We start from the raw sequence: 12,659 nt of genomic DNA, 5'->3' as shown, positions 1-12,659 counted from the left end.
TGATGATGATGATGATGATGATGGTGATAATGACAATAAGATGATATATATACCTTTATATAAAATATATCATGAATTTTAAATAACAATAATATATTTATAAGAAATATCAATGGTAATGCAGCCCCGGTCACAAACCCGGCCCCGGCTATGTTTTATCAAACCCGGCCCAGGTCCCAGCCCCGGCCCCAGTCAAATATCAACCCCGGTCGCTTACTATATGTATGTATGTATGTATGTATGTATTAAGCATATAACTTTCTAAGTTTTTTTAAAATATAACATATCCTGTATCATAAATTGATGAATTTTCACCTAAAAACAATAAAAAAACACTCAGCTCCATTAGATTTTCAAAAAAAGTCATCCCCAAATAAAAACTAGATATTGCCATAGAATACAATTAAAATATTGCTATCTCTTAGCAATATTATTAAAACTATTGCGTTTTTTTAAAATTAAACCAAGTAGTCCTTACTGTCTTATCACAGAACACTGTGGAGGAGCATTTAATTGGAAGTTCTCGCCTTCTTCCTAAGCGATATTGCAAAACTTGCCCAGAGGTAAAGTTCAAACTCTAGAAATGTGTAGGTTGTTCTAGAACTACTAACCGTGACTGTATAAGCGATAAACCCTAACGTACTTTATAAGCGATTTCTGCACTAGTTTTTGTTGTTGTTGTTGAATGACTAACTGATAAGGTTAAGAAAGTGATATAGAGACATAAGTAACCTTTTAATTGAGACTGACAAATTAATTAAGCAAATATTGTTTGGCGGTTATTAAATACTGTTACTGGACTTAAGCACCTGCTTTACTGACTAAATATGTAAAAATATATGTATTGCATAATTTACATAAATTACATATAGCAGTGAAAGCAATCAGTATATATTTATTTAATTTTGATTTTTATCTTTAGAACTAGTATAACTTTATAGACAATGTCACACAAGAAAAGTTTTAGCACTGTAGAGAAGAACAAGAACATTTGGGCCAAAAATCTGATGAAATTTCAGTAGTCGCATAAAGAAAGGGGTATTGTGCCTTCACAACAATTTTCACTTAAAGAAAAATGCAGAGTATCACTTAAAAGGCAAGTAGTTGAGAAATACCAGTTTCTTGGAGCTGAAATTAAAGGATGAAAGGAAAGAATAGCAAACATTTCCAAAGAAGTTTAAAGTTTATGGAAAAATAAATTAAATTTTCCTCTTGTATCCGATCAAGTAATACTAGCAAAACTTTTACCTGTATTAAAAACTTACAATGAATGTGTTAAACGAGGAAAATATGACGCATTAGACAAACAGTTTGATATCACAAAAGTTAACAAAGTATGGTTGTCAGCTGAAGATAAAAAACTCTATTATCTACAAGTAAAAAGTTGAGGAAAAGTTGGTTATACCACCTTTAAAGAGTGACATAACCAACTTTTCCTCAACTTTCTAAAAGACAGACAAGGAAACAATTCATCCTTCCAAGAGAAGTTTCATACGATCTCTCATCTAATGATAATGTTAAGGATTTGGATAAGTCTGAAATTATAGAAATATGAGAACAATGAGGATGGCGATGATGAATATACTTGTCCACCAAAAAGGAAACATAACAAGAGTAAAGTTGCCATGAACTTAGTGACATTAATAACAGTATCAACAAGAAAAGCTGCCAAAATTTGCAAGCAATTGGCACTCGATGGCATTAAAATTCCAATACCCAGTCAAGCTGGAGTTTTATAATAACTTATTATTTAAAGAAGCTTCTAAACTGAAAAAAGATATAATGAAAAACTTAAAAACTGAACAGTGATCTCTACACTTTGATCGAAAGCACCTTAATAAAGACAAATATCAGATTGTAGTATTGAAAAATGAAAGAATTGAAATGAAATTAGCTGCACTGTGCTTGAACAATGGAAAGGCAGAAACTATTACTAATGGAACTTTGATAATTCTTGCGGAATATAATTTATGGAGTGTTGTGAAGATAATAGTGGCTGACTCAACCAGTGTTAACCCTAGTAAATAGAATAGTGTTGTAAAAACTTAAGCAAATGTTTTCAGCGAAGGGATTGGACAAATTGCTGTTTATTTCTTGCCAGCATCATGTGCTTGATAGGTATCTACGTGTGGTCATGGATGAGGAAATTAAAGGAAACACCAAGTTCCCAAACATTGAGTATTCTTTTGTACCTCCGCTGATGAACAGTTATAAGGAGTTGCAAGCAAAAGTTGTGAATGGAACAGATGTGATCGTTGATAAGTCAGGCTGGAGAGATGACATGAAATTCTTGCATCATCTGACACTTGTGTTCAAGTTCTATGAAGAAAAAGGATATTTTTTACTTGTTAACTTTCAAAAAACTCCTATTATTAGTAATGCATATTGGAATTCAAGAGCCGTCCTTGCCATTCTTGCTTTTGTTCTTATACCTAAAACAAGGCCAACATTACAGAAAGTCTGCGGATTTATTTCGACTATATATATATATGTATATATATATATATACATATATATATGTATATATATATATATGTATATATATATATATGTATATATATATATATGTATATATATATATATGTATATATATATATATATATGTATATATATATATATGTATATATATATATATATATATATATATATATATATCTATATATACACACACATATATATATATACATATATATATAGACATATATATATACTATATGTATACGTACTAAATACACTACTGTACATAATTATTCAAATGGTCGTACTTTTCGAAATAAGATATCATAGTTTTACTTATTATTGGAAGAGAAACTGTCAGCAAAGTCTACCTGAATTATATGTTATCTTCCTTTTTATTAGGTTTACAAAAAAATTAATATAAGTTCGATTAGATAAATTTATAATTTACTTGCCTTTTAATCACCCTTAGCGACAATAACCGCCATACATATTCTTGGCATTCTACTTAACAACTTATCCAATTTGTTGAAGTCAATTTTATGCCATTAACTAATAAGTTTTGTCCACATCTTATGCATCATTTGGCATTAGTTTTTGACATTACTTTTAGTTCCTCCCATAAAAGTCTAATAGGAGAGAGATCTTGTGATTAGGGAGGCTAAAACATTTTATTTAATATTTGATAGTTCTTGAATTCATTCAAATAACTTAAACAAATTTTTGAAAAGTATGTTTTAGATTTAAGCTTCAAATCATTTTTTTTGAAAAAATGAAAAGATTCTCATTAAGCCATCTTTCCGAAGGTGTAGCATAATTTTTTAAGTGTACGAGTAAACTACTTTTGTCATTACCTCTATTTTTACAAAGTCACCTGTGGCATTCCAACCAAAACTGCCCCCACCCTAACTTTACATCCACCATGTTTTACAGTCAATGATACACACTTTTTTTATCATAAATTCAATGATTTTTTTTCCAGTCAATCAATCTTATCTTGAAACCAAAGATTTAAACCTTCAACATGTTGGTCTGCGTTTACTGTCATTAATGGTCCATTTTCTATGTAACTTTAGCATTTTTTTTATTATTCTTATGATTTTTATCGAAGCATTTTAATCAAAATACTTTTAAATTATCTAATAGTGCAAAAATAAACATAAAAAATAGTTAAATAAAAAATAGCATTTTTTTAAAAAGTTAATACCATTGGAATAATTATGAACGGTAGTGTATATAGTATATATATGTATATATTATATTTATATATAGTATATATAGTATATATATACTATATATATATATATATATATATATATATATATATATATATATATATATATATATATATATATATATATATATATGTATGTATGTATGTATGTATATATATATATATTCTGTGTGATTAGTGGTCCATGTATAATAAGTTTGTTTAACAGCTGTAAAAAAAAGTGTTACTCAGTCCTTAGTTAAGTGAACTTGTATAAAAATTTATTATATTTAGGGTCGATATGAAGTAGCTGTTCCACTTTGTAAACAAGCTCTTGAAGATTTAGAAAAAACTTCAGGGCATGATCACCCTGATGTTGCAACTATGTTAAACATTCTTGCTTTAGTTTATAGGTATGTTTTTTTGTTATTGTTTTGCAGTTTCTAAAGTTTTTTTTAAATTGTAATGAATTTTTTTTACATTAATAGAGATCAAAGTAAATATAAGGAGGCTGCCAATCTTTTGAATGATGCTTTGGCTATTCGTGAAAAAACTCTTGGTCCTGATCATCCAGCTGTAGGTTTTTTATAACTTTAATATTATCTTTAAATCATTTTTAGAAAATTGTTTGATATTTTACATTAATTTGAATGAAGAAATGAATTACATTAGAATATAGGAGAATTATTTTTTGAACAAAGCATATTTTGACAGTTGTCAAGACAAAGATAAAAATTAATAGAGGAATATTAAAATTAAATAAGACAGTCAATGCACCCAAACAGTACTTACAATAATAAAAAATAAAAAATTTTATAAACGCTAGTATGAACAAAGATATACAACAAATATATCACTAAACAAAAAGTTATAAAACAAAAAGTTGGTTACAAAATAAAAAGTATGCTTACAACAATGAAAGGTCTCGGAATGGAAAAAAAAAAGCATTAATGTTAGTATGTACACATAATTTGTGTAGTGATTAAGTTATAAACATCTCATCAGAGTCACGTCTATTATTACTGGTGTTTCGATGAGGATCAACACTAATAACTAGTTTATCCCGTCAGACAAACGTCATCGCCACTTATGCTTTACCCCGTGACTTACGCCTAATCCATACTGCAGTAAAAAAGGACTCGCTACTACTAGCCAAGACCCAACCATACCCAAACTTGTAAAACACTAATATTTTTTGATGATATAATATAAAAAGTGTAGATCTACTGTACAATATAAATAAAAATAACTAAATAAATCACATACCACACCACCATTAGAAAACACTAAGCACAATAAATTAAAATTCTAATAAAAACACCAGAACAAAACTAAAGCAACTAAAGTACGCAAACAGAAAAAAATAATAAATTTCACCCTAAGACCATTTAAACCAAATAGGTACTTCCAGCATAAATAAACCAAAAACAATCAAATGGAAATATACCCTATTAAAAACCCTTTTAAAATTAAATAAAACATATAGTCTTCCAAAAACTCTAACACTGTCATAGATACTTTATTCAAATTTTGTTAACTATTTGGCAAATTTATATGCCAAAGCTTTTAAATAAATTTTTGTATTTTCATACAAAGTATTATTGCCATACAATTTAACACATACAAGGTCACACACGCAATGTCTTTGCAAAAGAAAGTCTTAGTAATCATTCAGGGGATATGACAAGAACCATAAACAACTTGTTTTTACATTATTATTCAATTTTTATTATGTGTATGTATCTTTAAAGGTTGCTGCTACTTTAAACAATCTTGCAGTATTGTATGGTAAGCGAGGCAAGTATAAAGAAGCTGAACCTCTTTGCAAAAGAGCACTAGAAATAAGAGAAAAGGTTTTTTTGTTGTTTTTTTTAAGAGAATAAATTATTTTTCATAATTTGTTAACCAAATTAATTGGTAATGTAGTTTTTTTACTAGATTATTTTAACAATAGGTTTTGGGAAAAAATCATCCTGATGTTGCAAAACAGTTGAACAATTTGGCGCTTCTCTGTCAAAATCAAGGAAAATATGATGAAGTATTGTTTTATTTTTGTTAACACAAAAATATGTTTTAAATATGTTTTTAAATTATTTTAACATAGACTCTAGAAGCATTGAACAAAATAAAACTTTAAAAGGATATAACAATACTTTTGATGAAGGTTTATTGTTTTGTTAAATACATAAAGTGGTCCTCAATTAGTTAGTTCAAGGTTAATAAAAATGTAAACAGATTTAATGTCTCCAGATCTTAAACACCAATTTTAAAGGTCACTAATGTTGAAGTTAAAATTTTAACTGCTTTTCTTAGATTTTTAAACCACTTTTAATTAAATCATTTACTGGAAAACATCAATAATTAAGTAAAATCATTCTTTATTGTTAAGGAGTTGCATGTAGTAAACTACATCAACGTGTAGATAATCTTTTCAAACCTGATGTCTATGGTGAAGTTTCTCTACCACTGTTGCAATCTTTAGTTTTATTTTTGAAACAATACTTGTAACGTTTTTAGGCAATTTTTGTAATCTAAGACTTTTAAAATAAACATTCTTTATTTCTTTCTATAATATCTTTAACAACTGAAATCAGATTATGGACTAAGGTTTGTATTTAAAGTGATTTGGTTAAAATAAAAATTAATTACAAAGATAAGCAGGATTTAAATTTCAACAGATTTGTAACCTTGACATGAAGTTCTTATAGAATCTGCAAACAATTTTAGTTGACATTTTTGTTGGTTTTGAATTTATTGAAAGCCACTGTGAATATCTGGTTATTTAGGTGAAATTCTAAATTGAAATCTAAAACATTATTATACTAATAAATCTTTGTTGTTTTAATATTTTTATTTTGTTAAGTTTATATATTAGATTTTTAATTTGTATTATATATTTAATTTAAGTTGTGAGTTTTAAGGACATAAAAGTTTAAAAGGATAATAATAAAAAAAATTAAAGTTTTTGAAGCAATGATTTAAAGTTGTCTTTGTTTATTTTACTAAATCTGCTAGAATGTGAAGCAAATTCACTCTTAACAAGGGTTCAAACAACCATGGTAAAGTTGGGAGTTAATAGAAAGGGTGCAAGCAATCATATTGAAGTTGGGAGTTAATAGAAAGAGTGCAAGCAATCATATTGAAGTTAGGAGTTAATAGAAAGCAAAGAAGAGAGTTAAAGTTCGAGAAAACGACAGTTGATCATTCAAAAAAAATGACAGTTGATCATTCAAAGAGCAAGAAATTGACAGAAGACTTAACAAACTGTAAACTGTATAAGTTAGGAAAACATGAAGATTGGAAGAAATTTCAAAACATTTATGTTCAAGGAAAAAAACTAGATGAATAGAAGCTTTTTGAACAGTTATATTAAAAGCTACTTTGCTAGATGAAAAGTCATTCAATATAAAGTTGATAAAATATAAAGAATAAGAGATGTTTGAGCAGCAACTATGGAGTTGTTGAAGAGACAAAAAAACAATGAAAAAGAAAAACAATAGTTTTCCATACAAGGATAAATAAGAGATTTATAGAAGTTAGTAAAAAGGAGTAAAGAAATAGCAAGCACAATAAAAAGAGTGTTGCCTAAAGGTAACTTTAATACTATAAAAAAATTGACTGAAAAATTATAGAAACCTTTCTAGATGCACCATTATGGAAAAGACCAGTATGCCAGACTTTATCAAAAGCCTTTAATGTGTCAAGAACAATGGCCCTTGCCTTGCTGGTTTCTTCTAATTTTCAATAAAATCTTTTTGTTGGTCAACAATTCAGCAGGAAATTGAGAGGATCGAAATCTATAATGATTTTCAGAGAGTAAGATATTAGAAGATTAGCATAAGATATTAGAAGATGTTTGTTAATCTCAAGACTAAAAGGCTAAAAATAGTCAATAGTTAAAAGATAGTTAAAAGTAAAATAGTTAAAAAGAGTCAATAGTTAGATCAGTGCAATCTCCAGAGCAATCTCCTAAGTTTACATAAATTGAAACCGCAAATGCTATTTTTTAGCAGGAAGGAAAGCAAGTTCAATTAAGCAATAAATATTAAATTAAATAGATTAAAGAGTTTACAAGAGAGTTCTGAAAGAACAAGAGAAGTTCAAGAGAGACAAGAGAAATCTGAAGAACACTTTTGTAAAATTGTGACATGAATCCTTACTTTTGTAGTTTAGAGAGTTTACAAGAGGGTTCTGAAAGAACAAGAGAAGTTCAAGAGAGACAAGAGAGTTCTGAAGAACACTTTTGTAAGACTATGACTGTGACAGGAATCCTATGCGACCACAAGCTGCAGAGAAGTTTAACTGAGAAATAACTTTAACAGCGAAAGCTTGTGTTGACCATTATTAACCTGTTTCTCTGGGATGAGTCACTGTATGTAAGCAACTTTGGCACAATCTTGGTAAACTTGGACAGAGTACAGTAATCAAACAAAACCCAAAGGCAAAGGATATTTTAAGTCAAAATCAACTTCATGAAGGCTTTGGTTAAAAAGAAAATTCCTGCAAATCAGCAGATTGTACTGGGTTACATGTATCCATGATCAGGGTGATCATAAATGCGCTTGAATAAGTTAAATGTTATTTGTAAAATGGTAAAAGTTTTTTTTTTATTATTGGTTTTTTTATATGTACATCTGAAATTTTAGTTTTAACTTTAGAAACTACCAGGTCAAACAAGTTTTCAAATATTTTAAAATTTGCATGGTGATGATTTTTAAAGCATCTTTAAAATGTTAATTTTTCAAATTGATTCTTTTTTAGTAATAAGTATTTTTATAGTTTTTATAAAATTTACTTTTTTTTTTAACAAATAGTTTGGTTTTATGGATATTTTTTGCAATATTATAATTATAAATCAATTATTTGTTTTTGTAACAATTTTGTTTGATTGATTAATGACAATTAGTTATTTTTTATTAAGTTTGATTTATTATATATATTTTGCTTTTAAGTAATTAACTCACTTCCGCAATGGGGCTCTCAGTGGCTGGTGAATTTTTTTCAGCTAATTGTTATCGCAATAATCTAGATCTTCCTATATTTATGAACGGTAATGTACTCGATAATTCATCTACTCTTCATCTTCTAGGATTAACTCTTACTTCCGATCTTTCTTGGAAACCATATATCAAATCGATTGCAAAATTATTATCTACTAAGGTTGCATCTCTTTATCAAGGTCGCCATTTTCTTACTCCTGATCCTGTTATTTATCTCTATAAATCTCAAATCCATCCTTGTATGGAATCTGTTGCCATATCTGGGTCAGATCTTCCAATGATACCCTTTCTCTCTTAGACAAGGTGCAAAAAACACATTGTAAACATAGTTGGACCTGCCCTTGCAGCCAACCTCCAACTATTATCACATCGTTGTAATGTTGCTTCTCTTTCTCTTTTCAATAATTACTATAATAGACACTGCTCTAAAGAGCTAGCGTCTCTTGTGCCATCTACTAAAATTCATTCTTGTGTTACCATCTTGTGTTACTCATCATTCTTGTGTTACTCTACCATTTTTGTGTTATTCATCATTCTATTCTCATTCTAGTCTCATCCTTTTACTGTGACTGTTCCTAAGTGCTCTAAAAGTTCTTATTTGTCTAGTTTTTTTTCTCAGACATCAGTCCTTTGGAATTCACTTTCTTCATCTTGTTTTCCTGATTCATATAATTTGCAAACTTTTAAGTCGTCTGTCAATCATTATCTTGCTCTATAAACTTCATCGTTTCTCTTCCAGTAACTTCAAAATAGAACAGAAAATAGAAAGTGTTATTTGTATGCAATTTTTAAAATTATAAAATGATTTGATAATTATAGCAACATACACATGTTCTTTCTAATAAATAGAATAAAAATTAAAGCAAAAAATAACAACTAAGTATCAAATATACAAAATCAATTTCAGAATACACTTTTAAAAAATCCTTTAAACTCTTAAGAAGTTGGGGTCAACTTCAGTCACCAAGTTTGTTAAAATCAAGGATGCAAAGTCCTATAGATTTTTAAGGACTCTGGACTCCAAGGTCAAAAAATAGGGACTCCTTAGACTCAAGACTCAAAAAAAATTTTTTATAACTATTTTGAGCCAATTAATCAGAGTTTTTAGGTGAAATAGTCCCTGAATTGCTGGAGTAAACTATAAAAAAGTTCAGAGTTCGATTACCGCACTCGATTTGTTTCTTTGCATATCGGCCTTCCCTTACTTTATACCCTTCCTAAAATTAAACAATTACAAATTTAAATTATAAATTAAAAATTAAAAAAAAACCACAAAAAATAGTTATTAAACAAATATAAAAAATATAACCTGTATTATAATAAACTATTAATTACTGTAATATAGTAAACTGCCTATTTAAACCAAAATGTCATAATGCTTTTTTATTTAGTTTAAATGATAACTTATATCAACTCAAAAAGTATTATGAATTTTATTCTAACAATGTGTTCAGACACATTTAATAGACTTCAATTGCTACATTTGTAAAATGATACTTCATAACTGTGTTTAAAAAGACTTGATAGCTAAGAAAAGGACTTAAGGGTTGTCTATAAATTGCATCACCTAATTTTGACCTTTTTTGATCATCCCCCTTTGTCACAATATCTTGACTCTTTAGTAAAAAGTTCCATACAAGTCATCTCAAAACCACTAACTGTATGCTATAGGCGATTTATATGCCATAAGCACGCTGCACATATTTCATAATTTACATGCTTAAGGGCTTGCTAAAAGCAACGTAATTCAGAACTAAGCAGGCAAGACTAAGGACTCTGGGTAAAAAAAGTGGCTCCTGGATTCCAGACTCCAACTTTGCATCCCTGGTTAAAATAGGCAACTTTACATTTTTAAAGCAATCAGAAAGTTATTGCTGTCACATTATACACAATTTTTTTTCTTTGTTGTTTTTTACACAAATTTCTTTCTTAAAAGTTGATCTTTTTTTAAACTATTTTTAGGTGGAAATGTATTATCAGCGAGCATTAGAAATATATGAAACACAACTGGGACCTGATGATCCAAATGTAGCAAAAACCAAAAACAATTTGGTATATTTTCTAAAATTAGTATTTTTATATAATTTTCCTTTAATTACATTATACAAGTTATTTTTTTATTAGTTAATTTATAAAATGTGTTATTAATATGTTTTTAGGCTTCTGCTTATCTTAAACAAGGGAAGTATAAGGCTGCTGAGGGGTTATATAAACAGGTATTTACATTTTCCACTCAAAATGAAAACAAAAGAATGATTTATATATATAATCATATATATATATATATATATATATATATATATATATATATATATATATATATATATATATATATATATATATATATATATATATATATGTAAATATATATGTAAATATATGTATGTGTGTATATGTATATATGTGTGTGTGTGTGTGTGTGTGTTTGTGTGTATGTGTGTGTGTGTATTAAACGTATTAAACAGAGAAACAAATTTTGTATATTATAAGATTCAATTTGTTGCTTTTAAAAAAGTGTATCGTTTTAGGTCCTTACTCGAGCACATGAACGAGAATTCGGAAAGGATGATGAAAGTAGAGTAAGTAAATACTAATATATATATATATTTTTTTAAACTGAACATTTTTGGTTTGTAACTATGATGTATTTTCAGAGAGGTAAAGATAATGCACCTTATGGAGAATATGGAGGTTGGCATAAAGCCGCTAAAGTAGACAGGTATTTATCTTATGAAGTTGCAATTTTCTTTCAATTTTTTTTTTTTTCAAAACTTGAAGCTGTTAAAGCTTTTTAAAAATTTATTTAAGCTACATATACAGAGTTAGGAACCGGAATATGTATAGAATATATAACCAGAATATTTAAATATTACAAATATGTTAATTATGTTTTAAGTATTGCTTAAGAACATGTTACAAAACTTTTTTTTAATGAAAAGTTTCAACTTTTGGAAGTGAATCAAAATTTAAAAAAAAAAAGAAATGATCTTTTATGCAATACTATACATCACGATGCATAGAAATATGCTCTAAGACCATATTCCAAACATGTAAAAAGCAACTTTTTCACTGGGGAGAAACGTGTGTTTTCGGTGAGTGAATTTTTTTTTGTTCAAAATGGTAACTATATGGTATGTGGCATACACAAATTTCTCAAATACTCAAGTTTCTTATATGTCAATACTGGTGTCAAATGAGCATGATTTACAAAATCATTTTGTTTTTTTGCAAAATCTTTTGTTTAAGGTTTATGATTATGCGAAGTTTATTTTGCATGGTCATAAATCTCCTTTTGTTTATAATTTATGACCATCAAATTTAATTCCTCTCATTTACCCTTTGAAATAACTTTGAACAGGTATTACTTTTAAACAAGAAATATTTGATGAAATTTGGCATCTGTTGATAAGTTTATTAGCTAGTTTAATATAACAAAAAAATAATTGAAGTCTTTTTAGGAACCATACCCTAAGGGAGGGCTATTAAAGGTCCAACAGAGTTTAAAATCACTATACTACTATAAAAAAGAATTTGCTGATATATGTGGTCAGATTATTATTTATATTTTGCATATCATCATATCATACATCATATCAAACATCAAAAAGTTATATTAAACAACTGTTCATAGCATCATAGCAGGTTAGTATTGCACCTTCTTCAAACTAACTGGAAATTGAAAGCCTTCTTTAAAACTGTTTGTAGTTGTAAGCAACGATTGCGTTTTTTAGCGCTTTCAATGCAGTTTGGACTGTGCTCTTTAATTTTCTCATTTGCCAAAACTAATTGAAATCCATATGAATGAATATATCAGAGCTTGTTTGGTCCAGTAACCTGGTTAAGTAAGGTTAAAGAAGATAACCTGGTTAAGTAAGCCTAAAGAATATAAAGAAATTCTAGGTGAAGCTAAAGAAATTCAAAAAACTTCTAAGCTAAAAAAGTTCAAGTTTATTTAACTAGTTAATTTAATTGACTAAGCATTTAATTAC

General features: G+C 28.0%; 1 protein-coding gene across 3 annotated transcripts in view; it reads left to right on the top strand.

The window, feature by feature from the left end:
* Positions 1–12,659, top strand: part of LOC100203776 (kinesin light chain) — a 39,075-nt gene that overhangs the window by 18,885 nt on the left and 7,531 nt on the right. For all 3 annotated transcript variants that reach the window (XM_065805133.1, XM_065805131.1, XM_065805134.1), the window contains exons 6-13: positions 3,965–4,083; positions 4,159–4,246; positions 5,422–5,523; positions 5,625–5,708; positions 10,633–10,722; positions 10,830–10,886; positions 11,199–11,249; positions 11,325–11,389. In XM_065805133.1, the coding sequence (XP_065661205.1) occupies positions 3,965–4,083; positions 4,159–4,246; positions 5,422–5,523; positions 5,625–5,708; positions 10,633–10,722; positions 10,830–10,886; positions 11,199–11,249; positions 11,325–11,389 (656 nt within the window). The remainder of the gene's footprint in view (positions 1–3,964; positions 4,084–4,158; positions 4,247–5,421; positions 5,524–5,624; positions 5,709–10,632; positions 10,723–10,829; positions 10,887–11,198; positions 11,250–11,324; positions 11,390–12,659) is intronic.

Source organism: Hydra vulgaris, chromosome 09 (genome assembly GCF_038396675.1).
Source record: "Hydra vulgaris chromosome 09, alternate assembly HydraT2T_AEP".
Taxonomy (NCBI): Eukaryota; Metazoa; Cnidaria; class Hydrozoa; order Anthoathecata; family Hydridae; genus Hydra; species Hydra vulgaris.
This window is presented reverse-complemented; position numbering and strand designations above follow the sequence as displayed.